This window comes from Equus przewalskii, chromosome 17 (assembly GCF_037783145.1).
Source record: "Equus przewalskii isolate Varuska chromosome 17, EquPr2, whole genome shotgun sequence".
Lineage (NCBI taxonomy): Eukaryota > Metazoa > Chordata > Mammalia > Perissodactyla > Equidae > Equus > Equus przewalskii.
In genome coordinates this window covers 2,743,579-2,771,131 of record NC_091847.1, presented here as the reverse complement: position 1 = coordinate 2,771,131, position 27,553 = coordinate 2,743,579, and the positions used below count along the sequence as shown (strand labels likewise).

Sequence of the window (27,553 nt, the reverse complement as noted above, 5' to 3'; positions counted from 1 at the left end):
TAAATAAATTAAAAAAAGTATATATATATATATATATATATATATATATATACTTTATTTTTTAGAGCAGTTTTAGATTCACAGCAAAATTGAGCAGAAATAGAGGAAGATGGGCACAGACGTTAGCTCAGGGCCAGTCTTCCTCAAAAAAAAATAAATAAAGGCCATATGTTATCCAGATCATAGGCATTGGAGATCATCTGAAGCATTATGTCATGATCAAAGGTTTGGGAGACAAACTTCCAACAAGCCTCGTCTGGACGTCTTGGGAAAGCTGTCTCATAAGATGTTGTCTGCTTCAGATTCAGGAAATCTTTACTTTCAGGTCACCGGATGATGTGGAGGTCCAGTTAGAGTTCGGTGCTTTCTTTAGGTGTGTCATGTGAATCCAAGAGTCTGTTCCCTGGAGTTTTGCAGCACAAGGGTTAGTTAACAGTACCCAATAGAGGCCTTTCCAGTGAGACTGGAGAGGTGTCTTTTTCAATAGACGACATCTCCAGGTTGCAGGGTGTGATGCTTAAAATCTTCGTCTCCCTGGAATGCAATGTGAAAAGATTGCTCTAGCAAAACCTGGTTATTTTTAATAGAAGCAATTAGATATTTCCAATATTGGAGTATATCTCCTTTATCAGCTGTGGGTCAAATGAGACAGGAGCCAAGTGCATTGGGCATCCCGCGATTATCTCAAAGGGTGAGAGTTTATGAGTTCCAAAGCGAGGTGGATCTGAGATTTAGAAGGACCAATGGCAATGCTTTTGGCCAAGGTATTTGGAGGGTCTCTACAAATTTGGCCGACTGAGTCTTAATAACGCTGTTAGTGTGTTCGACTAAACCAGAGGCCTGAGGGTGGTGAGCACAGAGAAAGTGTAAAACAGGCCAAATAGCACAGACCTGTTGAAGTCCCTGACCAGTAAAATGGGTTCCTCGATCACTATGAAGCTTGAGAGGAGTTCCCCAGGGGGGATAATCTTTTCTGAAAGGGCTTTAGCCACAGGAGAGGCAGCAGCCTGTCTGCAACGGAAGCTTCAGTCCAGTGAGAAAACGTGCAGACCAGGACTAAAGCATATTTATCTCCACGAGACGGGGCAAGCTGTATGAAATCCACTTGCCAAACCTCAGATGGTCCATTGGGCAGTTTAAAATGTCCGGGGGCAGTATGAACAGGCTTCCCTGGACTGTATTTTGGACAAATGGGATAAGTGAGGTGGGCACTTTTTGCTGCTATGTTAACATTCCCCACCAATATGGATTCATGAATATGTTCATGAATATTATTGTTTTGTTGGTGGACCAGTGGTTAAATGCGTGCACAATGGTTAGAAGTGGGGATTCTGGAGACTCTGGTAGGACTGGCTTGTTATTTGGTCTGAACTAGAGCTTTCTCTTTTGTCAAACCAACAATTGATGAATTTCAAATCTTGTTTTTCCTTTTCTGAGGCCAACTGTTGGGCTTTTCTAGTTAGTTTTTCTAAGTTATCATTTGAGAAAAGATCCCTTTGGATCACGACAGAGGCCTGGCTGCTGTTGGTTTCTTTAAGGGCTGCATTTCTTGCAGAAATATCAGCAAGGTGATTTCCTTTAGCTTCTAGAGAGTCAATTTTAAGAATGCCCTGGGATCTTGATAATAGCTAAAGCAGCAGGTAAAAGTACAGCACCCAATAATTCCTGAACATAGGGGCAATTTTAAATTTTATTTCCACTAGAAGTAAGGAAGTGACATTGTTTCCACAACATTCCAAAATCATGAGCTACTCTGAAAGCATGTCTATTATCAGTATATATATTGGCAGCTTTGCCCTTGGCTAAAGTACAAGCCCATGTAAGAGCATATAATTCAGCCTGTTGGGCTGAAGAAGCCATAGGTAAAGGTGCTGCCTCAATGATATCAAAAGGAGTTCCAATGGCATACCCAGCAGAGTATTTGCCACTGTCACCTTTTAAATAGGAACCAAGTTGGTGTTACCCAAAGGATTTCCTACAGACCATCACGAGGAGTCAGGAGGTGATCTGTCAGCATTAGGCAGGAATGAAGGACTTCATCCTTAACGGAGGGGAGGAGAGTAGCAGGGTTAAAGTTATTACAGTGTAAAAAGGTTATGTGAGGAGCCGTTAACAAAAGGAGGTGAGGCAGCTGGCTGAAATATGTTGAGCGTGATGAGAATTCAGGAAGGCTTCTACTGCATGAGCTAAAAAATGGTTAAAGGGAATCCCACAATGCTTTTCTTGGTGGTCTTAAAAGGCCAGTGGCAGTAATGGCTCTAAGGCAAGCGGGGTGTCCCCACGCCACAGGATCCAGTTGCTGGCTATTATACCAGATGAGTCCGTGATGGTCTCCATGGTTTTGGGTGAGTATCCCAAGGGCATTCCTTTCTTTTCATATACAAAAAGAAAAAAGGGAATCTGACAACTGGGATGTCCAAGGGCAGGTGGTTTCATCAAACTCCTTTAAGGCCTTAAAGGCTATGTCATCCAATTCTTCCCATAAAATTGGGTTGAGGTTGTTGTTCTTTAGTAAAAGATACAGAGGTTTGGCCATAAGAGAAATTTGGAATTCAGTTTTGGCAGTGACCAATGAGAAAACCTTGCAGTTGGTGCTTAGTTTTAGGTTTGGGGAAACTGAGGACATCATGAAGCCTGTCTGGATCTGGATGTAGCTCTTGTTCTGATAGCAGATGCTCTAAATATTGAACCTAGGTTTGGGCAAACCGCAATTTCTCCTTGGCAGCTTTATGTCCTTTTAAGGCTGAAAGCTTTAGCAAGTGGAGGCTGTCTTCCCGGGAGGAGGCTTGGGAGGGCGAGCAAAGAAGCAAATCGTCCACATGCTGCAACAAAGCACAACCCCTAGGGAACTTATATTATCCAGATCAGCCTTCAGGATTTCTGGAAAATAAGAAGGGCTCTTAGTAAAACCCAGAGGCATTACTGTCCATGTGATATGTTTTCCTTCCCAAGTGAAGGCAAGAAGGTGTTGACTGGCTTCATCAATTGGAGTGCTAAAGAATGCACTGCATAAATCAATTACTGGAAGGTATTCGCTCCAGTGGGAATGGACGTTAGTCACATGGGAGGGCTGGGAACAACAGGTGTTGAGGGATAACAATGTTGTTTACTGCTCAGAGGCCCCAGACAAAGCTCCACCCTTGGCCCTTGGGTTTCCTGGAAGGTAAAATAGGAGTATTACAGGGTCTAGTACAAGAGATAATGAGGCCCTCGGCCTTGTAAGCTTCTCTTACGGGCTTTATACCTTGAAGGGCTTCTTTAGTTTTAGGGTGTTGGTTAATTCTGGGGAGAGGTTTTGAGGGATCTATTTGAATCTTGATGGGCGATGCCATGTGAATTTTACCAATAGCAGTTGGAGATTTTGCCACTGAGGGTGGTTGCTGTCCATGGGGAAGAATGATCAATGTTTCTAGAATCAGCTCTAGTACCACAAGAGACGGAGCAAAGAAAAGATGTCAAGGGGTCATTTAATTCATGTAGTTGGCTTTTTTGAATAGCTACTATCAAATTCTAGAATTATTTCCCCCTTTCGGGAAAAAGAAATCCCAGCATGATACTTTTTGAAGAAGTCTCGGCCGAATAAATGAATAGGGGCAGAGAAACTAAGGAGAACAGGATGTGCATCTCTCAGAGGGGTTAAATAAAAGGGAATAGGTTCAGAGGCAGGAACCTGCTGAGGTTTATTAGAAATTCCCACTGTTTGAACTGTTTTAGTACCTTGAGGCAGGGGCTGCTTTACAGCAGCGTGTTGAGCACCAAGAGCGTGGCTCTGGTGTCACTTAGGACAGAAGGAGATTCATTTCCAATCTGGAGAAATGTTTCTCCAAGCCTGTTAAGAGGGAGGATTAGGAAGAAGCCCTGTAGTTCCTCAGAGCCCTGTCACTCAGAATTTGGAGGACATTGGAACGGCTGGTTAGAGGGTTGAATGTGCTCGAAGCAATTAAATTTGTAACAATCTCTTTTCCAATGTCTGGCTCTTTGCAGTAATAACAGAAACTAGGAGGTTTTTGGTTTCATTTAGGACCTTCATTTGCTGGAGTTGAAGATTAAGAATTTTAGTGGTCTTTCATTTAGGTGACTCATCTAGGGTGGGAGAGAGTTGGTTTGCCAGATTAACTAAATCTGGAGTGGATATAGTTTTCTATTTTATCCTGGTCCTTTTTACTAGAAGGGAAGGGTCCCTGTTCGGCCCACTAATAAACATAGAGTTAAAAGCTACCTAGGTAGAACCAACGTCTGAAGGAAAACCAGAATTTTCTTTAAAGACAATCTAAAGTTGATTGTAACAGTTATGAACAGGTTCATCATGTTTCTGTGCACTGCCTGAATTTTGGGAAAGCCCTAGGAATTGCCTGATGAGGTCATCCAGCAATTGCCCAAGCCTAATCATACCATAGGTCTCTAGGTTGTAACTCTAGAGATCTATCAGGATTCTCCCAATTAGCGGTTTGCATCCAATGCTGGGCCTGCTCTTCACCAACAAGCATATGAATAGCTGTTGTAAGTCAGAGAAACCAGGTTGATAAGTTTGAATGACTACATTAAATTCCTCAGCAAATCTGTAAGGATCTTCCGTTACTTTGGGAAAATTTTTGACTGTTGCTCACAGTTCAGCTTTAGTTCAGGAAATATAAGAAATTAAGGGCTTAGCCTCTGGATCCTCAGGAGGCTTAATTTTAAGGGGACAGGTGCCCATAGGTTCAGAGGAAGAGGGAGCAGGGAGACGTTCAGGAAAAAGGACAAGTTTGGCAAGAGTGTTAGTATGAAGGAGCTGAGAGTACAGAGGAAGTGTAGATGGTGTAGAAAGGAGGGAGAAGGTGGCACCAGAGGCAGAACCTGAGCAAGGGGAGCCAGGGGAGAGGAAAATGATGGTGCTGGAGGAGGAGAACATGTGGCTTCAGAAGCCATTTTATCTTTCTTTCTTTGCCTCAGTTAATCTCAAAATTCTATTTTACAAAGAGATAATTTTAGACTCCTGGTAATGTTTGGAAGCCTCAAAATTCCAATCAAAATAAGCATTCCATTCAGTTTTGGAAATTACAGAGAATTTGTTACCACACAAGGTGGGGTGGGGGGGGGGGCAGTCATCTGCTTGCAGCAAGACATGCCAATGGTCAAGAGGCAAGGTGGTAGGAGAGAAAAGGCTTTATTACAGCTTGCTAGCAAGGGGGAAGATGGCTGACTAATGTCCGAAAGATCCATCTCACAGAACAGAGACTACAGACAGTTATATAGGGGGCTGGCCTCTGGGTGGGGCAGACATCTGGTCCCAGTTCCTGGTAGTCTTTTGTTTACTGGATGTGCATCAGAAACCGGAGCAGCGCCCTATACCCTGATCTTTCACTTGTCACTGATGACGGCTATCGGTATAGGCTCTCTGCCCAGGGGGTCATCACATTCCTAAGGAACTCAAAGGAACAAAGTCATCAACTTATAGCAGCTGCGAGGGACCATGAAATCTACAGAACATGTCTGGGTTAGTAATCAGAGGTCATTCAGTGTTACAATATAGTTTCTTTTCTACAATATGGCTTCCTTTATATCAACATTATGTTGAGCTGATATCACTATGGTTGTCCAATTTGGTTTTAAGAAAAGTAAGTTTGGAGAGTTCAAAAGTTCCTCATAATGGCCGTTGATATTCTAAGTTACTTTTGGTTAAATTGGTTCATTTAGTTAGAAATGCATGTGAGGAATGACCATGATTTTAAACATAAAATTGGCCAAAGTCCCATGGGAGGGGTGCCCTCAAAACATTTAGATAACTGATCTCTCATTTCTTAGAGATTTTTCTCTAGAGCAAAAGAATAATTCTTAAATATCCTAAACAGCTCAAACAGCTTAAATAGTTTGTAACTCAAACATCTTGAACAGCTCAAACGTCCTACAGGCTTAATACTGGCCAGTTCCAATAGAACACTCCAACTTCAGCATGACAAATTGAAGGTCAGATCAACGCGGTTCCACAGAACAGCCTGGTTCTCAAGGGAATTGGACTGAAGGTTGACCAACAAGTTGATCACAGTCACAGTGGTCAAGGGCACAGTCTGCTCCCAGGAGAGTCCGGCTGAAGGCTGGACCAGCACACTTCCAATGAACTGTCCAAAACCAGACTGAAGGCTAACCAGTTTGAGTAGAAAAAGTCTGGTTCTAAAAGGAATCAAACAGAAGGCTAGTGCAGTTCAAAGAAACAGCCTGATTGAGAGTCAGGCTGAAGTGCTACCTGAGCACGTGTGGACACACAAATCCTCAACCAGAAGAAGATGAAGCCTTAAAACAGATCTCGAATAAAGCCTGGAGAGTCTCAAATGCAAAAGGGGTGGGAGCTCGAATTGGTAGGAAGATGTACCCGGAAGTACACGGTGGGTGAGAGAAGCAGGGGCTCGATGGGCTCTTTTTTTTTTTTACCTTAAGCAAATAGACTGTCAGTTACTTCTCCAGCAAAAATGGGTTTATTTGGGATCCACAAAGAATTGCAATTTGGGGTCTGCAACTATAGTAGGCCATGCACAAGTCCCCCCACCAGCAAGGGAGGAGGAGCTGTTTTACAGAGGGGAAGAGGAAGTTGGGAGGGCTGCTGTAAACCAAGAGTCCATTGGAGGAACAGAGAGTTCAATGTGTAGTGGCTTTTCGTTGGCTGAGCTGTGACAGGCTCTCATTGGCTGAGATTCTTGCTGGTCAAGAAGAGAAAGTCTTTCTTCTTCCTGTTGGGCTCTGCTACTGAAGTAGGGCACGAGAGCTCCCCTTTTGGCCTCCTGACTCTGCTTTGATGAGGTTTCTGTTTATTAATTTGGCAAATCGATGAACCTAAATTAGCACATTCTTATTACCCAAAGTCCATAGTCTACATTAGGATTCATGCTCAGTGTTGTAGATTCCATGGATTGGACAAATGTGTAACTAAATGTATTCATCACTGCAATATCATACAGAAGAGTTTCACTGTCCTAAAAATCGCTGTGCTCCACCTATTTATCCCTCCCTCCCTCTAACCTAACCGAGATCTTTGTTGGGCTAGAATAGTTCTGTATCTTAATTTTGGTGGTAGTTACACAACTCTACACATGTGATAAAATGACAGAACTATACACACACATTGTACCAACGTCAATTTTCTGGTTTTGTTACAACACAAAATTGGGGTTCTCTTGCCTGGTGCACACACACACACAAAAAGCCAATTATTACGACATCAACTTTTGGTAAAAGAAAACAGCTTTATTGTTAGATCACTCTGCAAGGAGACAGGGGCATATGCTCTCAGATCTGTCTTCCCAGTTCAGGGCTTGGGCTAAAATTTATGGGATGAAGGGTAGGGCAGTCTGAAGCGTGGAGATAGATGATTGGAGGTAAGAAGTAAGATAGCTGATGATCTGTGCAAGTGTAATCAAGCTCCATGGCTCTTCATAGGACACGTTCACAAAATGGTGGTGTTAGCATGATCTGAGGATGGAGTTTTTAGCTCTATGTCATCAAAAAGGTCACTTATTGGGCATTTGCACAGGCCTGGTTGATGGATTGGTGGTCTTAACTGGCCTTGGCGTCTCAGTTCCTGAAAAAACACTCTTGCTTACTCTGTTGATAAGATGGGGTCAGTTGAACTGGTCCTAGAGGGCCTATGGTTACAGTTTTGATATTGTACTATAGTTACTGAGATGTAATCACTGGGGCAACCTGGTAAAGGGTACATGGGACTTCTTTGTACTATCTTTGCAACTTCTTGTGATTCTGTAATTACTTCAAAATAAAAAGATAAAAACATTTTAAAATGTTTTTGTTCAAATAAAATAGCTCTGAATTTTCGGAGAAAGGTTTAGAAAAAGAGAAACTCAACTTCTTGGAAGCTCTGCACTCTCTTAGTTCTATGTTGCAACTAAGCAAACATTAGTGGTGTTCGTGTATCACAGAGCAGAAGACCAAGCTAAAAAAGGAAAAAACTAACTTTGTGATGTGGTGAAATAAAAAACAATTCCTTTTTAGGGAAGCATCACCTGAAGTGATTTAAAGTGGTATAGAAAACACAACGGAAAGCTACTAACACAAAAGCTCCCTCAAGAATTTTAAAATGCTCATTTTCATTCCTTAAGACTATGTTAACTTCACTTGTTCCTGCAAGGAACAGAAAACCCAATAGTCAGCTACAGAAGTTCTTAGGGCAGACGTGCAGCTATTAGATTAAGGAAGTGTTTGGCATCCCTGTTCTGGCATTCTCAGGGGAAAGACTGTTCGTGTCATATTATCAAAAGTCAGAAGTCAGTCAACATTTTACACTTTTTATGTACTTTTTAATGTATTTGTGGTTTTTTGTTCAGTTTGACTTAATAGTTGAAAATATGCCCTCCGAAAAGGTATTCATTTCTGGGTGGGTAAAAGGATCTGCCCAGTGTCACATATTCTAGAACAATTTTACCTAGTTTAACTTATATTTGCCAAAAAAATAAAGAATTCAAAGGACCAAGCAATTCTTACAGATGAAGTTGCCACTGCCAATACAAGATAAGCTAAATCGTGTCGTAAAATTTAAAAAGTCTTCCTTTCTCTACGCTCCCTGCAATGGAAGCTATCAATGTTTAGGGTTTAAAATAAAGTCTAAGATGCTCAGAGACATTAAGTCATTTTGTCCTTTACTGTGCAACAGTGCTTTTAGTAAAAGGATTAAAGGAAGCCGACTCTGAAGCTCCCCAGAGTCCGAACGCCGAAAAGCCCCTCTCCACCTTCCGGTAACGCTTTCGGGTCTCGACTGCCCGCCCTCAACATCCAGCCGAGACCCGGAAGACGCGCGCCGGCCCGCCCACACTGAACGGCTGGGGCAAGGATAGAGGCGGAGCATCCCGGATAGAAGATGGCGGCCATTGGACGCTCTGGGCTGCCGCTGCCACGACTCGGTAGCCGGAAGTCCTCCGGCCCTCTCCGTCAGGAAGCGGAAGTAAAGGGCAGCGGCGGCTGGGCTGTTGCTTTGCCAGGCCGGCTTGTGAGCTGAGCGGCGGTAAAGGCGCGTGTCGGCCGCTCACTGGCGCAGCCGCTGCCGCCGCCGCTGCCGCCGCCCGGCCCCGCCCCGGCGTTGTCTCAGGCGCTGTCGCGGAGGAAGCGCGGCCCCGGCATGGGCAGGAAGGGGGACGCGAGCGGCGTGTGTGTCGCGGCTGCGCGGCCGGTGACAGGTACCCCTGGGATGGTGTGGGAGGTCTCGTGGACCGGGAGAGGGTTTGGGGCGCGGGACGACTGTGTGTCCTGGTCACCTTGAGTTTCCACTTCCTCTTCCCTGACTCACTGACTCAGTTTCACGTCCCATGCCTGTCCCCCATTTTCGAATCACCCCCTCCCGGCCCCCATTTTCGAGTCCCCCGAGTTGTCCCTCATTGGTCTTCTGGGCAAATTATCGTTTCTGCGAGGGTGGCCGCGGGCTCTCCTTAGCCATTCTGAGCCTTCATTGAAAAGATTTGAGACCCACGTGCCCAAGGGCAGAGGAGGTGGGGGAAGTGCCCTAACATGAATGTAGACCAAGCCTGACCCTAAGTAGATTGAGAACCAGCAGTTTGCAGGACGCTGATTGGAGAATGACCTGATCTTTTTATAGATTGCTGTTTTCCCTAAAATGAATTTGGGCGATGCATATTGGTTGCCCTTTTCATTTAATTCGAGGATCTGTCGGCTGGAAATTAGATGGTCCGGTTTGACTTTTATTGCAGGACCTGCCAGAAGAATCAGATCTGCATACATCGCCAATAAGTTATGGATGTGAACTTGGCCAGAATGTCTAGATTGTTTTGCATTTCTTTCCAGATTTGAGAACTAGCATGTTCTGTTCATTGGAAGACCTGGGGTCTTATGCTTGACTGTGCTGCACTATTTTGGAAACATTGGTCATGCGCCGCCAGCCGATTTTAGTGCGGTGTTTGGAGACGTGTTTAACAGCTCTTTAGCAACACCACAAAACTTGGGGAGATTGTAGCCTTTCCTCTTGGCTTGCTTTGGATAAACTTAGCTGAAACTCACTTTTATCGAAGGAAATGCACATTGCCTTGTACGGCAGCATGGCACTTTTACAAAGTGTGTTTAACTTGGGAATAAGTTGAACTATGAAGAAAATTCTGTTGGACTTTTTCTGCAGTTACCTGTGATCATTTTCATATCAGATATATAGTTTTACTACTTTTACTGGAAATTAGATTTCTGTGGTTAACACATGGTTTTGTAATGGTATAAATGTATATTAAATTTAATTGTTTGAGGAGTAAATGTATTTCTCAAGAAGGGTACTTCCTAATATCATTTATGTTGAAACTCAGATGGCTGTAAACTTGCTGGGTGCAAGTTGTTTTAAGAGTTTGTTAGCTGTTATCTTCAATTTAAAAATGAAAGAAGAAAAAGTTGGTGACGACTTAGAATTTTATGCCTCTTCTGTTTTCTGTAAAGTGAAAAGCATTTGCCACAATATAACTTTTATTAATATTTCCAATATCTTAGTGTAGATCAATGAGGAAGAGATAGTCTTGAATTTAAGGAAACCGGGTCACAGACTAGGTCTTACAGATGATACATTTGGGCCTAGAACTTTTTAAAGAGTGTTTTTTATTTATCCATGCCACAAGCGTTATGCCTATGATCATGCAATGCCGCATTGCAGATTCTGACAGCTATTATTTCTCAGACTATTCATCCTTATAAGGAACACTTAAGGACCCCTAGGGTCAGAGTGACGAGAGCTCGTGAAATGAAGGCATCCTTGAACAGAAGGCCACTGTGGTGAGGTTCTGGCCTCTGCTTCTCTGGTATTCCCTGCAGGATCAAGGATGTGGAGTCAGGGTGGGAGAGCCCTTCTTTGAGGTACAGCTTTCCTCCCTTTCTCACCTCTCGTGGTGCTATACGTTGCCCCAAGAACTCTTTTTTTTTTTTTTGAGGAAGATTAGTCCTGAGCTAACACCTGCTGCCGATCCTCCTCTTTTTGCTGAGGAAGGCTGCCCTGAGCTAACATTCATGCCCATCTTCCTCTACTTTATATGTGGGACGCCTACCACAGCATGGCCGGCCAAGCGGTGCGTGTCCACCCCCAGGATCCTATCTAGCAAACCCCGGGCTGCCGAAGCGGAACGTGCCATCTTAACTGCTGTGCCACTGGGCCGGCCCTCTCTGTCTCTCTTTTTAGAGAACAGTGCAAGGGGTCCTCTGGGTGAGTGCTGGTACACAGAGTTTTCATTTTTACCCTTCCTGAGTCCTAGGCTTTTTGTAGTTCCTTTGCCCTTCTCCTTTCTTTCCAGTTGTTTTCATTCATACCTTAATAGTGAAGCCTGTATTTGTTTATTTTATTTTGAGCACCTTCCGTGTCCCAGGTATTATGCTAGGCATGTGACTGTGACAGACAAAACTCCCTGCTCTTGAACAGCTCACATTTTCAGTCCCCAAAGCCAGCCGCAGAGCAGATCTGCCAGGCTGCTTGGTCAGTTTGCTCTGGTCCAACTTCAGGCCGGCACCCTTGGTTTCAGGTTGAAACTGTTCCTCGGCCGCCTGTGTCCCAAGGACTCTGCCCCAGAACATCCTTGGACTTGCCTCTGTTCTCACGAGAAAGCATTTGCTCAGTCTGGGTCTGCACAGTATGATTTCTCACCCTTTGTAAAGCCAGAGAAGCAGGGGAGAGAGCATGATACTGTAGAACTCTTAAAAAGGGGCAGATGTGGGTTCCAAGCATTGCCATAGATTAGTAGATTTCCTTCTTTTTAAAGTGGGAATGATAGGGTTTCGTCCATCATGCAGCGTGCTTAGGGAATATGTGCTGTTTGCCGGGTCCCATGCTCTGCACTGTGGTGACCAGAGCAGCCTGGCTGCCCCCTCAAGGAGCTGCTGACTCCCGGCTGCTGTGTGGGGACCTGCTAGCGTGGGGTATCAGAGCGCCTGACCCACCGCTTGCCCCCAGTGACTGCTCGGTTTCCTCAGGGCCTTTTGTCACTCCTGCTCCCACGCCATGCTGTGCCTGCAGTCCGCCTGGGGTCCCTGTGCCGTGGTGTCCAGTTTCTCATCTAGAATCACCACTTTTGGGGGAATACACATCTGGGCCCGTTAGGAAAAATCGTAAACATGGCCAGAGCGTAATACTGCTTGCACATAATTATATTCTATCACCACTTTAGAAACTTAGTGACTTTTGGGGAGGAGTTTTTTGATTTTTTTCCCCCTAACCACAGAGGATATATTTCCAAGGCGTATTTTTGAGGCCGTGTAATAATGATGATGTATTTTTGTGTAATTTAGGAGATAGTTTTTAGTTTCTCTTTCTTATGATAACATATTTTGTAGAAGAGTTAATTGGTATAGTACTTGGCGCTTTACGAAGTGGTTTCCAGGTTGCCTCTGCGTTTCCACAGTCACCGCTGTGGCAGATCCTGTTATCCTATTTCAGAGTCTGGGAGACTAAGGGCCAGAGAAGTTGGTAGGTAACATGCTTATGGTTGAACTGCTAGTAAGTAGCAAACTCTGTGATTGATTCCTGACTCTGAAAGGTCTGTTCACTAACCATGTTCACAGTCGTGAGGAGCAGGCTTCTGAGGCTGCAGTCCATGGCCCTGTAGGGAGGGTGTCTGAATAGTCCTAAGAGAGTTCTTGAGTGGTCTGAAATTGTATGTAAAACTTGTGTGCAAGTCCTTGCTTGCTCCTCTGCAGAAAGTGTCAGTAACTTTTGCTGGGTTCTGCAAGGGGCGTAAATCATCTGCTTCCCTCCCTTCCCCCACGGGCCGGGAACGCTGCTGGCAGGTTTCACCGTGAAACGTCTAGTTTGGTTAGCTTTGGTCTTTGCAAATGTTGATTTTTCAAATACTTATTTATAAATGGGATGTTCGTATTAATTTCTTTTGTTTCCAAAGAAGCTATCAGAGCCTGAACTTAAAACTCTTCTAAAACTAACTTTTCTATTTGGTATAATTTATTTTGCTTTTGACCGTTGTTCTTTAGACATATTGTGTTTTATATGAAGCAGGATGTTGGTGCGGAAGATAATGCTTTTTGTAAAAAGAAGATACTGACTGGTTCCCCCCAGTATGGGCTGTCTCCCCCAGCAATAGGGTTTATAGTCAGTATGGAGGAATCGGGGCTGCCTGGGCGAGCCTGCCCAGACTCTGGCATTCAGAAGCATAAGTTTGGTTTGGTGTTACCGCCATATTCACATCCCCTTTGGTTCCGGTTCAAACGGGTGGGACTTGATGCAGACTTTTATGTAGGTCGGGGGCAGTCTCATTCGAGTTCTGTCAGGTCGACTTCCGGGAGGAGAAAGCAGATCAAAGAAGTTTGCAGCTGGAGACCTTTTTCTGAACTGATCTGAACACAGGGTCTGAGCGTGCTTGGGGAGGCTGCTGCCGGGAGCTCGGGAGACCGCATTGTTTGGCCATGCTGATTTACTAGTGCCCCCAGCTTCCTTATTGTATAGGTGGGGACCCAGTGAGTTCTTGTATTTACTTTTTCCAGAACCTGCCTTTGCGTTCACGTTCAAGACCCATCGTGTTAGCTTCCTGGGGCTGTCGCACGAAAGCACCACAAACCAGGCGGCTTACAACAACAGTTTATTGTCTTGGAGTTTTGGAGGCCAGAAGTTCTAAATCCAGGTGTCGCAGGACCATGTTCCCTCTGAAATGTGTAGGGAGGATCTGTCCTTGCCTGTTCTGGCTGCTGGTAGCCGCAGGCGTTCCTTGGCTTGCAGTATAATTCCAGTCTCTGCCGCCCTCTTGCCCTGGAGTTCTCCCTGTGTCTCTGTGCATGCCAGTCACTGTGCCCACGTTGCCCCCTTTTTATAACACCTGTCATACTGGATGAGGGCCCACCCTAGTGACCTCATTTTAACTTGATTACCTCCGTGAAGGCCTATTTCCAGTTAAGTTCATGTCCTGAGGTACTGGGGGTTAGGACTTCAATGTATCTTTTTGGGGGACGCTATTCAACCTGTAACACCCATTATTTGTGTTTTTGTCTGTCTCCGTTTTATTTACCCTCATGCTTCATACAGTATGGTTGTGTGCAACCTGCTGTGCTACCAGCTGACTTTTATACCTCTGTGTGGTGTAGACACCCCAGGAAATGAAGTGGAGCTTTTGTAGGAAAGAGTGTAATGAGCTGTACACCTTTAGTTATGGGTCAGTCACTCAGCAAATATCTATTGAACTATCTAGGTGCTGTTATATTTTGGAAGCATTTCTTTTTCTGTAATATTCATGTTATTTTGTGTCTCTATTAAGCTTTGGGTTTAAACATTTCCTTGTAGCAAAACTTTGTCTTTTTCCTTTTTAGGGGTTTGCTATAAAATGGGACTTCTGATTGTGCTCACTGGACTGTGGCTATTTTCCTCAGTAAAGGCAGATTCAAAAGCGATTACAACCTCTCTTACGACAAAATGGTTTTCCACTCCATTGTTGTTAGAAGCCAGGTAAGAAGACATGTTTTTCTCTCACGTTTGAGTAAAAATGTAGGCTCTGCTAGTGACTATTTAGGAGCTTTTTAGGAAGTGAGATGATCATCAAATGTATTTCGTAAGAGCCTCTTTCAGTGGCACTGTGCTGTGTGCCATTCAAAAGCTGTTCGAGGGGGCTGGCCCCGTGGCCGAGTGGTTAAGTTCACGTGCTCCGCTGCAGGTGGCCCAGTGTTTCGTTGGTTCGAATCCTGGGCCCGGACATGGCACTGGTCATCAAACCATGCTGAGGCAGCATCCCACATGCCTCAACCAGAAGGCCTCACAACAAATAATATACAACTATGTACCGGGGGGCTTTGGGGAGAAAAAGGAAAAAAATAAAATCTTTAAAAAAAAAGCTGTTCGAACACAGAATCTGTCAGTAGGATACGACTGTCATGATTCCTAGAGGTACTTAGGGACTTCTTGAGACACACAGATTGAATTGGTTAAATTATTATGCTATCTTCCAGGAAAAGTATAAATGTGATAATAAGGGAAGAGAGAATTGTACTTAAAGGGAAATTTCTATTTATTTGAATTACGTTTAAGAGGTATTTAATAAAAGGAAGAGAGGAGAGCTTGGCGAGGTGGGGGAAAGAGCATGTGCTCCTCCTAAGAACTTGGAGGAGACCCCAAGAGAAGAGTGCAGGAGGAAGCTGAGGAAATGACCAGATTTATCTCTTCTCGGATGGTCCTGTTCTACATTTTAACATCTCCAAAATCAGGGTGCATTTTAAATGTAAAATTAAGTTTCATAAAACAATGATATGTCTTAAAAAATACGATATAGTCAATGATATCTTGGGAAATTTTGTATTCCAAGTGTACTTTTAGTTAGTGTTTATAACATAAATATAACCAGATCCAGTTTTTTAATGTTTACAGATGCAAACTTATTTTCATTGTATCTCAAGTAATATATAGTTAAGACTTGCAGAGAAGCTTTCTAAAGCCTAAATTTAGGTAGTTGAAGGGCACGCACTTGATAAGTCTTAAAATTTGCTGGTGCTAGAAATTTGAACTGTTGCGTTACTTCACTTCACTTTGTGGTCTACCTTCGTGATCTTCAACCTGGAATTTTGTCGTCTAACATTTTCCCCTTAATCCCCAGAAAATGTGAATGAAGAGTTTTGTTATGTTGATTGTGTGTGGGAGTAGACACTTGTGTCTCCTAAGGAAAAAGGCTCATTTGGTATTGATAAGAGGACCAGGGGGAAAGTGGGCCACGTGGGAGCTGGTCTTGACTTGCTGTGGAGTCTCGTGGCCTTTCCGCTGAGCACACTTTTCTTCTGTCACTTCTCTGTGCCTCCCTTTTCTCAGCAATCAAATGGCAAAACACACTACGCATTGCATGTGTTTCAGAGTGATGTTACAACAACTAACTTGGCTGGGTTGAGCCCCTGACGTGTCAGAATCTTGTTGGATGGAGGGTGGTTGTGGAAGTGAGTGAGTGAAGGTTTGGTGAGATCCTAGACTTCCTGGGCCAGGACTCTAATAACTGAACTTTTTTTTCCCTTTTCACCAATCTTATTTTTGATGATTTGTCTGGTGTCAGTCTAGGTCCTTGAGATTTACTTTCACTTCCTAAATAATTTCGTACAGTTAACTGTAACAGATGTCTTATGATATTCTGCTTAACATTCGTAACTGAATTCCATTCCATTACTCACGCTAACTAGAGTCTTGGTTTTTGTACATTGTCTTAGAAGATTCTTATGGCACATACCTATGGACTGTTGAGAAAGTGTGCTAAAAATTGTCAGCCTTATTTGATCAATTTTTTCAGTTTCTTTGATCTCTATGAAGTGAGTATTGTATACTGTTTCCTTCAGCAACTTCCCCATCATAAACATTTCTCCTTTTAATGACGTCCTGGCCATTTGCCATTTTGGGTCACTATTTTTAGTCCTCTTCTGTGGCTACTTGGAGACAGTTTGCCAAGGTAATGGGACGTGCAGGCAACTCAGAAACGAGCTGTGCTTAAAACCATTCCATGTTCGCCTCCAGAGCTGTCTGGGCCGCCATTCTTCCCGTCTAGGTCCATGGCAGACACTGATGGTGGATCGCAGCACTGTCCGTCTCAGTGAGGGAGAAGGGACAGAATCGCTCTCCACGCCGCGAGGCATGCGGCTGTCCGGCCCTTTTGCCTTCCTTGCATCTAGCCCTTAAAGACTAGCCCTTAAAATTCCTGTGTATATTGTTAGATTGGGCCTGTTGCTAATGGAGGGGTTGTGGCTTTGTGGTTGTCCATAAAGTGATATATATTTATTTGAAGTAAAACGGTGAATATGTTTTGAGCAGCTGTAGTTCCTAACAGAAATACTGTGTAAATAAAGTGCTATGATTAAAATTGAAACTGATAATCATTTATTGAGAACTAGATATTATAATTGCCCAAGAATGCAGCATGATAGAGATATAAATCAAATAGGTTTGAGTTGAGTTTAAATTCCAGAGTTTTCATTAACTGTGCCCTTATGCAAGTTACTAATTTCTGTGAATTGAAGTCTCTTTATTCTAAAGGTGGTCATAAGCCAGGGTGGCTGTGCCGAGCATGGTGCCTGTCGCACAGTAGGCCCTCCTTAAATGCCAGTTCTGTATGGAACGAAGACCAATTCTGATTTCCTGGAACAGCTTTGGAAATCTAAGAAAATTATTTTACCACCAGATTTATGCTATTTGGTGGACATTCAGGTTGTTTCTAGTTTTTTCTTCTGCCATAGATTAAAGACTTTTCTTATGACATTTCAGAACGTTTATGAGCAGAGAGAATGGTATAGTGTACTCTCCCTCTGCCTGTCACCCAGTTTTTATAATTACCAACTTAAGACCAATAACTATCGCCACTACCACCCTCCTCTCTTCACCTGCTGGAATATTTTAAAGCAAATCCAAGACGTCATATAAGTTCATCTATAAAACTGTAGACGTTTTACTCAGTGGAATGGGTTTAAAAAGCTAAAAAACAATTTAAAACAAAAAGCATACTGTAAACAAATGGCAGCGTTCCTTTTACTGATATCTTGTATTGTTCTTATCTTCCCTGGATTAGTGAAGTTCATGTACTAATTAATTTTCTTAAAACTGTTTGGAACTTAGACATTGTAAGACTCATTTATGCAGTGAGATGACAAAGAATCATGACAAGAAGTTTTACTGTAATTATATGAAAAGCATATATTTATTTGTGTACGGCCTTTACAGGAGGGTCTTAGCTTCCATGAATCCTTGTGCTCACCACGGCAGCTGTTGAGTGGACTGTCCTCCCCACTTCTGCTAGCTTATTTTGTGAATGCAGCTTAGTTCATGAATGTAGTGTTCATTTGCATATCATAATCTATGTCTTAGTACCTGTTTTCTTAGACTATAAGCTATTATAAGGTTGGTATGATGTTTATGCCAGTTACTAGAAAGCCTAGAAAAATGCCACACTCAAGGAGACACTAAATAATTTAATACATTATGATAATGGGTGTTTTCAGAAACCTATTTTTAGAGAAGCTGTGTGTTACCCGGAAATGTTTCTTATTTTTCCCATATTTCTGTGTCTAGCTGTGGAGTAGAGTGAGAGTTGTACACCCCAGTGTTGGCAAGTAATGGGAAAGCCTTCCTTTGGCTAGGTAAGCTGAGATCCAGCTCTGTAGTTTGCTTTAAGACAGTGAAAGATCACTACGTTAGTATCATGACTTGGAGGAGAAGACAAACAATTTCTGTGAATCGTTCAATGAGTACATGCGTTTTCTTTTAGGCGTTTTAGACTCTTGAGTGAAGGAAACTTTAGGATAGCCATTATTTTAGATCAGTGGTATAAAGTCAAGAAATAAAGTTAAGATGGCATTAAGTTCTAAGATCTGATTTTATTAGATCAGCGCTAACTTTTTAAACTAAAATTTGGGGATCTTGAAATTTTTGATTTATGGATGTTAAAAGATTGCAACATGCTGTCTTTAGTCTCCTAGAAATTTTTCTAGAGTTCATGTTTTCCTTGGGAGAACCTTAGGCAAAACATACCATTTGCTCTTTGTAAGGTCTTTCAGAAAATAGGTGAGCAGAGCTAGTACTAAAACTATCAATTCCTAATTCTGCTTCCACTGTGGGATTTCATAAGCTTTCTTTATCTTGGGGTTTCCCTGTTGTTACAACATTTTTATTATTCCTGGTTTCTTAAGGAATAACTGATAAGCTATTAAGTGAATAAGCTACTAAGCTAGTTTATTATTTATAGCTAATAAGCTAGTAAGAATTGCGTATCATTAAAAAATATATATTGTACGTGTTTGTTTAAAATAGCTATTGTAAATTAAAAGCCAAACTGGACATTTGGAAACTTAAAAACCTATTTTTTTACTCTGTTTGGTAATATAGCTTATATTAGAGGATTTTATTAAGTTATTTTGTTTCTGATATTTCTCCCTTTTCTCCCAGTGAGTTTTTAGCAGAAGACAGCCAAGAGAAGTTTTGGAATTTTGTAGAAGCCAGTGAAAATATTGGATCATCAGATCATCACGGTAAAATTGAAGCAAATGCTTCTTTGACTTTGGTATCTGGGAAAATATTAAAAAATGGTCTCTTGCAGAGTTATGTGTGGCATGGCAGTTAATGGAAAACTTTTTTTTTTTAAGATTTTATTTTTCCCTTTTCTCCCAAAGCCCCCCAGTACATAGTTGTGTATTTTTAGTTGTGGGTCCTTTTAGTTGTGGCATGTGGGATGCTGCCTCAGCATGGCCTGATGAGCAGTGCCATGTCTGCGCCCAGGATTTGAACTGGCGAAACCTGGGCTGCCGAAGCAGAGCGTGCGAACTTAACCACTGCGCCATGGGGCCGGCCCCCAAGGGAAAACATTTTTATCTTTAATGGCTAGAGTTGTGATTAGCCAGCAGCGCCAACACAAACTAATAATGATTTTTGAAGCAGTTTATAACTTTGGCTATAAGCACTAACTCTGATTTCTTTTCTCCCCCTTGTTTTTGTTCTTTTGTGTTCTTTTATGAAAAATGTTATGTGACTGTTTTGCGGAAGTCAAATTCATTTAAACTCATTTAGTATTAATAACCATCAGATTTGATTCAGTCTTTCTTTTGTTATGAAGTAATTACACAGCTAATTTGTTATCTGAGTTTGTTATCATTGTTAGTGCCATCCAAAATGTTTGCCATTATGCTTTCTAGCTGCCCACAACTTGAGTGTGGATGTATCAAATGAATGACAGTGTAGACTGTGTCACTTGTTTACAGTTTGTGATATGCTTTCACAAACATTTTCTAATTCAATATAAGCTATGTAGAGTATAAACATTAGTAGGCAAACATGCTGATACGTGAGTAGCTGAAACCTTGAATGTTAGATTGACAGGCGTAAGTCCTTGTTGAAGAGGAAATATGTGAAAATTATGTGACTACTGTTAATATTTAACTGAATTGATTTTTATCTTTGATTTTTATTAAAATAATACGTATTTTAGAAGTCAAGTCTGAATCTCTTTTTTGTGATACAAGTACATTAAAGTTTTGAATAAGCATCTGTAAGTTTTAGTTATGTCATTTAGAGTCATTTAGCATTGTTTATCAAAAAAGTTATTTTACTTTTAGTTTATTATTTCATAAAACAAATTTATCAAAATGAGTTTTAAAATGAAATTTGATCTCTGAAATTTAATTTCATTTAAAATGAAATTTCTTCAGTATAAATGATAATGTGTTCTCGGTTAAAGTTGAAGGAGTATGAATTCTTGGAAATGGTCATAAAAGTATGTTAAACATTTTATTTGAAATATTTTTCATAGTCCTACCATCCAAAGATAGTCACCATTAACATTCTGGCAACATTTTGAGGTATTTCTTTCTGATCTCCTTTTTTGCTTAAAGGATGCTAATGCCGTAATGAACCTTTTATATTTACTTTTTAAAATGTTAATATTTTTCTTAAAAAAATTTTTTTGAATAGATAATATGTGATTTAAAAGTCACAGCAATATAAAAGGCTATACACAGAAAAATCTTGTTCCCTTGCTGTCCCCGCTCTTTCCTTCTATTTCTCCCCTGCTTATTATAATCATTTAAATTAATTTGTTTAGCCTTCATTGTTTTTTAATTTTATTTTACAAATACATATGTATTCTTATTTCTTATTCCTTCTTAGAGTAAAAAAGATAGCTTACCCTATACATTGTTTTGTCCCTTGTGCTTTTCATTTAACAATGTATCGTGGGAATTTTTTCATACTGATGCATGTGTTTTTTCCCTTAGATAATTTATTCCAATTGTTGGTTTAAATGCTTTCCCCAAACTACAGTTTCATCAGTACCCTTTAATACCTTGTGCTTCCTCCTCACACTGCTCACTTTTGTTGGTTATTTGAATAGAAAACATGAGCTAAATATGTCATAGCTTCTGCCTGGGGGGCTCAAACGCTATTTGGAGAGGAGGAGTAGATAGTGAGTAAATAATTTAGTAAATGATGTGATAAAGAGGTAAGCAAAGAAATATGATGGGAACAAAGAGATGTTTTTGGTCTAGTAAGGCGTGGCGTGGGGATTGGGGGCGCCTCCTGGAGTAGATGTTCTCTCAGCTGAATTCTTCCTGGCGAAGTAGGTAAGAGTCATCCAGGTAAGTGGAAAATAGCAGTCCAGGGAGGGAACAGTGTGAACAAAGGGAAGAAGAAAGGAAGAGTCCCACTGCATTGTGTACTCCAGGGAATTCTAAGCATTTGACAACAGTTCAAGATGGTAAAGTGGTAGAATTTTGTGGTCATATGCTTTGATGACACATAGCTTTATACTTTATGACTTATCTTATTTGGATGTGTCTAGACGTACATGATTATTTTGGTTAATGTTTTTCCTTGACAGATACTGATTCTTCCTATTATCAAGCTATATTGGAAGCTGCATTTCAGTTTCTGTCACCTCTGCAGCAGAATTTGTTGAAGTTTTGTCTGTCTCTTCGTTCCTATTCAGCTACAATTCAAGCCTTCCAGCAGGTGAGTTCAGTGCTTACACATAATGCTATTTTAAGGGTTGTACAGTGTGATGATTGGATATGTTGCCATTGTCCTGGCATTGTGTTGCAGAGCTATAACTTTTCTGTCTGAAATGTTCTAGGATTTATGGTTTGTTTATAAAAAATAAGCAAAATTGATGTTAAATCTTCAAATCACAGATTATCAAAATATAATTTGCATTTATTTTCATTTAAGAAAAAAAAAAGGACATCCACACAAAAAAGAGACTTCATTTATGCCTTGCGGCCTGGGAGGTGTACTCTCGCTAACCCAATCCACCATGAGTCTGATGGCAGCCTGTAGATCTAGAGGCAGTTCCCAGGAAATACAAGGGACGGGAAACGTGAAGCCATGTCACAGGGATAGTCTGGAAAGTCCAGTATGTGGGAAACTTTGTAGTAAAATGATCTGATTTCTTCAACAAATAAGTTAAAAGGAAAAGAAGAGAGGCAAGGAGGAATTCAAGAGAGACTTAAAACGTGTCAACTTAATGCAATATGTGGATCTTGTTGGATTTTGAGTTGAACAAAATTACATTGTGAAAAAAAGAGCGAGAGAATCAAAGATGTGTGTACAGCGATTGTGTATTTGAGATAAAAGGAATGTTAATTTTAAAACCACTTTTTTATTATAAAACAGGTATAGAAAACTACCCACAAGAAGTATATGGTATAGTTAATTATTATAAAGCAAACACTCTTGTAATTTTCACCCAGGTCAAGAAACAGCCCAGCCAGGCGCCCAGGAAGTCCTTCGTGTGCTCTGTTCCCATCACAGCTGCCTCCCGCCCTCCTCCCACTTTCTCAGCTTCTGTTGGAATCACTTGCTGTGTTTCTTTATCATTTTATTGCCCAATAGTGTGTCTCCACACAATAGAGTTTAGTCTTGCCAGTTTTATAAAATTTGATAATTTTTCAGGGGGAGGTTCTCTTAATTTACAGGTTTTCCCTCCCTCCCTTTCTTTTCTGTTGAATAACTTGAACTGTTTGCCCGATACATTTTTTCGCAGTCTGTATTTTGTTGATCACACATTCATGATGCAGTTCAACTTCTTCCTCAGTCCTCCGTTCCCTGCAGATTGGCGACTGGATCTAGAGGCTTGATCAGAATTGCATTTCACCCGCTGGCAGGTCTGTAGGTGGTATTCTAGTCTTCCATGAGGAGGCGCCTCATGTCCGGTTTCTTCTCCTTTTTGCTTTAGCAGCCATTACTGCTCTGTGCTTAATCCATTAATTCTTGGGAGTTGTGAAGTGGTGACTCTTTCTGTCATTTCTTTTTCGTCTGTTCTTGGAAGATGGATATAAGAGGCACGTATCCTCATCTGATGCTGTTTCCTGATACTGTTCACATAGGGAAGGCAGAATACATGCTTGATTCTTTCCTTTTATTTACCAGAGGTTTCTGAATGAGTTTGATTCACTAGCATCCTTTTACTTTGACCATTTATTTTTGTTTGAACTTTTTTTTTATTGTGGTAAATATATATAAAATAAGTTGATCATCTTATCCATTTTTATGTGTACAGTTCATGGTATTAAGTACATTCATATTGTGCAATCACAGCCACCATCTATCTTCAGAATTCCTTCCATCTTACAAAGCTGAAACTCTGCTCCTCAAATAATAACTCCTCATTCTCCTCTTCTCCCCCACAATTTCTGGCAACTACCATTCTACTTTCTATCTCTATGAATTTGCCCATTCTAGATACCTCATATAAGTGGAATCATACAATGTTTATCCTCTTGTGTCTGGCTTATTTCACGTAGCATAATGTTTTTAAGGTTCATTAATGTTGTTGGTTTATCAGGATTTTGTTTCTTCTTATGGTTGAATAATATTCCATTGGCTGTATTTAACACGTTTCGTTTATCCATTCATCTGTTGATGGACATTTGGATTGTTTCGGCCTTTTGGCTGTTGTGAATAATGCTGCTGTGGAACATTGGTGTGCTACTATCTGGTTGCATCCCTGCTTTCAGTTCTTCTGCATGTTTACATAGGAGTATGGATCATCTGGTAACCCTGTGTTAAACATTTTGAGGGGCCAGTGCCATGGTGTAGTGGTTGAGTTCATGCACTCCAGTTCAGCAGCTCGCGGTTCACAGGTTTGGATCCTGGGTGTGGACCTACACACTGCTCATCAAGCCATGCTGTGGCAGTGTCCCATATACAAAATAGAGGAAGATTGGCATGGATGTTAGCTCAGGGAGAATCTTCCTCACCAAAAAGAAAAGTAACATTTTGAGGAACTGACAAGCTCTTTTTCCCTAGCAGCTGCCCCATTTTATGTTCCCACCAGTAATGCACCAGGACTTCACTTTCTCCATATACTTTCCAACACTTGTTGTTTTCTGTGTTTTTTAGATAATGGCTATCCTCCTGGGTGGGAAGTGTATTTTGTGGTTTTGGTTTTCATTTCTCTAGTGACCAATGATGTGGAGCATCTTTTCATGTGCTTATTGGATATCTGTATATCTTCTTTAGAGATATGTCTATTTAAGACCTTTACCCATTTTGGAATTAGATTATTTAGGTTTTTTTGTTGTTGGGTTGTAGGAGTTCATTATACACTCTAGACATTAATCACTTATTAGATATGTGCTTTGCAAATGGTTTTCCCATTCGGTGGGTTGCGTTTCACTCTGTTTATGGCGTCCTTTTTTTTTTTTTCCTGCTTTTTCTCACTAAATCCCCCCAGTACATAGTTGTATATTTTAGTTGTTGGTCCTTCTAGTTGTGGCATGTGGGACACTGCCTCAACGTGGTCTGATGAGCGGTGCCATGTCTGCGCCCAGGATCCGAACCAGCAAAACCCTGGGCCGCTGAAGTGGAGCATGCAAACTTCACCACTTGGCCATGGGGCCGGCCCCTATAGTGTCCATTGCTACACAAAAGTTTTTAATTTTGATGAAGTCCCATTTATCTAGTTTTCCTTTGTTGCCTGTCCTTTTGGTGTCATATCCAAGAAATCATTGCCAAATTTGATGTGATGAAGCTTTTTCCCTATGTTTTCTTCCAAGAGCTCTATAGTTATAATATTAGCTTTTAAGTTCAGCTCTCTGATCATTTTGAATTAATGTTTGAATGCAGTGTAGAATAAGAGTCCAACGTTGTTCTTTTCCGTGTGCATATCCAGTTTTCCCAGCACCATTTGTTGAAAAACTGTCCTTTCTCCATTTGGTCTTGGCACCCTTGTTCAAAATCAATTGATTATATATGTGAGGATTTATTTCTGGGCTCTCTATTCTATTCTGTTGGTTTGTCTTTCTCTCTTTGTGACAGGACCACACTGTTTTGCTTGCTGTAGCTTTATCCTAAGTTTGGAAATCAGAAAGAATGAGTCTTCTATCCACTTCTTTTGATGCCTCTCTAGTAGTCTTTGATTGCTTCCTTGCTATCTGGTATCATAAAAAGTTTCAAGTTCATTTTGTACATCTCTGACCCTAGATTTGTGTTCAACTATTTTGCTAAGAGGCTCATTAAAGTGTTTCTTTTTTGGTGGGGAATGGTATTTTAAGAGCACGATCTAGGCACTAGGGATATTCATTGCTAATGGGTTCGTCTTTGTTCTTATGCCTTTTAAGCAGGCAGAGATAGGAAAAGACTACATATATGTCTAAAGACAAAATATATAAAGCTACGTAAAGATGAAATACTTTGTGAGTTCATGCTGATATTTTCAATTCAAATTAAGGACTACTTTGTTACCTGTATATCGCTTTTCTTGCACATTGAGAATCTTAGTTCTCAAGGATACAAGGGATGATTGACTCTCATGATTACTCATTTGTTTTATCCATGTTGCATATACGGTAGCGTTAAAGACAATAGTCATCCTATTGCCACAATTGTATTTATTGAAAACAGTTAAAAAGTTTTCTTTTGGCCTAGTGATCCCCATTCTCCCTCCCCCCATTTTAAAAAATGAGTGTATTCTACCTAGAGTATAGATGTTTCATATTATATTATATCCGTTTTAACCCTCATTTTGTCTTAGTTCTACAAAAACTTTATATCTATAATGCTCACCATTTGTCCTTTTGCCAAATGTCTGTAGTCAGTGGGCTTTTTTTGACACGTGCATATTGGTAGATTCCTCAGAAAGGGCTCATGGGAACAGTATTTCCTCAGTTTTTGATTGTTTATTTAACATTCTGGGTATAAAATCCTTGGTTCGTATTTTCTTTCCTTGACTATTTTAAACATATTATTTCATTTCCTTTCAGCATGAATCTTCCTGTAGAAAGTGTGATAATATAATTTTCTTTCCCTTCAAAGTCTCTTGCCCTTTTTGTCTAGAGGCTCAAAGGAGTTTTTCTTTTTCTTTAAAGTCAGAATTTACTAGAATGTAGTTTAGCAGTGATTGTTGTGGGTCAGTATTTTCAGATATGCAGTATGTTCTTTTAATATAGAGTTTCAAACCATTTTTTATTTCAGGAAACTTTTCTTAAAAACTGATTATAATTTGTTCTTTTCTCTTGTTTGGAATTCATATCACCTGTATGTTGAATTTTCTTTGCCTAGCTTCATTATTTCTCACTTTCTCTTGAATCTGTTTTCTTTATTTTTGATTTTTAAATGTTTCTTGTTTTCACCTTCTATTTCTCCTAAGTCATTCCTTATTACATTTGCTTTTGTGCTCAATCTAGTTTAGTCTTTATTTCTAAAGTATTTTTCTTTTACTTCTAATTTTTCCTTGAGTCCATCACCTCATTTCTGAGTTTCTCTAATTCTGACTTAGGTTATTGCGTATGTCTTGTACAATTTCCTTAATGTATTTTAGTTTGTTTGAAATAACAGGTTACATTTTTATCTGTCTTCTAGCTGTATATTTCTGGCATGGTTTTATTGACTGTACCTGTGCTGTCCAATATGGTAGCCAATAGCCATGTGTAGCTATTTAAATTTAAACCAATTAAAATTAAACGAAATAAAAAATTTAGTTCTTCTGTTGGATTAGCCACATTTCAAGTGCTTGATAGTCACCTGTATCAAGTGGCTACCATATTGACCAGTGCAGATACAGAATGTTTCTCTCATTGGAGAAATTTCTCTTGTCCAGTGTGCATCTGTAAGAATAAGGGTGTTATTCTGTTCCCTGCCCCCTCTTTCCCAGTAGCTTTGTATAGGATTTGACATTGAGACATTTTGCTCATTTTGATGTGAAATTTGTTTTTCTTAACTTTTAGAGGTTGACATGGCGCCTTCTTCTGTTGCTTTTATGTAATGTTAAAAAATGCAGTGGCTTGGGCCTGTCCCCATGGTGTAGTGCTTAAGTTCAGTGTGTTCCACTTCAATGACCCGGGTTCATGGGTTTGGACCCCGGGTGTGGACCTACCACCCTTTCCCAGCCATGCTGTGGCAGTGACCTGCATATAAAGTAGAAGAAGATTGGCATAGATGTTAGCTCAGGGCTAAACTTCCTCAGCAAAAAAAATGTGGTGGCTTGGTTTTTGAGATTTCCTGACTGTTTTCTTCTGCACTTTTATTTGGACTTTCTCTTTCATTTTCCGGATATCTCTGTCCTACTCAAGTTTTATTTCACCCTCAGCAGTTTCTCCCTAGAGTGGGGCCCTGTCCTAGAAGGAGGTCTGGCTTATGAGCTTTGAGAGTTCAGACTGCTAGATTGCTCCAATGCCTGTGAACTCTACTGTTGATTCCTTGTGCTCACCTGGTATGAGACTGAACAAAACCCATTGGCCCCCATACTTTCCAGTGAATACCTGGGCTGTTTTGAGGTTTTCTTGTTTTTAGGATCATCAGAATCTCTGTTGTTTCCCTCTTCTTCCTTCTCCATGACCTCTGATAACTGCAGATCTTGTTGAAGTTTTGTATCCTGGGGATTTCCTTTCACCTAGTTTTGTCATCAGTGTGGTTCATTGGTTTCTCTTTTTGCTGTCTGGTTGCTCTGTTTTTATAGGGAACTTGGGGAGATTGAAAAACTATGCTGCCTCTTGCCATCTGTGTGGAATTTTATTACTTTTTATAAGTGTGATACTGTTACTATGTTTTTTGAAAAAGCTCTATTTTTTATTGAGACACACTGAAACTTTACAAATGAAATGAAATGTTATTTGGAATTTATGTCACAATAATCTAATAGAGTGTGGTAGAAAGGTAGAT

At 40.9% G+C, this 27,553-nt stretch overlaps 1 protein-coding gene across 2 annotated transcripts in view; it reads left to right on the top strand.

The window, feature by feature from the left end:
• Positions 1-8,823: 8,823 nt before the first annotated feature.
• The window catches only part of UGGT1 (UDP-glucose glycoprotein glucosyltransferase 1), a 117,089-nt gene continuing 98,359 nt past the window's right edge, over positions 8,824-27,553 (top strand). The window contains exons 1-4 of one of the 2 annotated variants that reach the window (XM_070580963.1): positions 8,824-9,158; positions 14,266-14,401; positions 18,854-18,936; positions 21,276-21,406. In XM_070580963.1, the coding sequence (XP_070437064.1) occupies positions 9,101-9,158; positions 14,266-14,401; positions 18,854-18,936; positions 21,276-21,406 (408 nt within the window). In that variant the 5' untranslated portion in view covers positions 8,824-9,100. The remainder of the gene's footprint in view (positions 9,159-14,265; positions 14,402-18,853; positions 18,937-21,275; positions 21,407-27,553) is intronic. The other variant, XM_070580964.1, reaches the window with a different exon arrangement.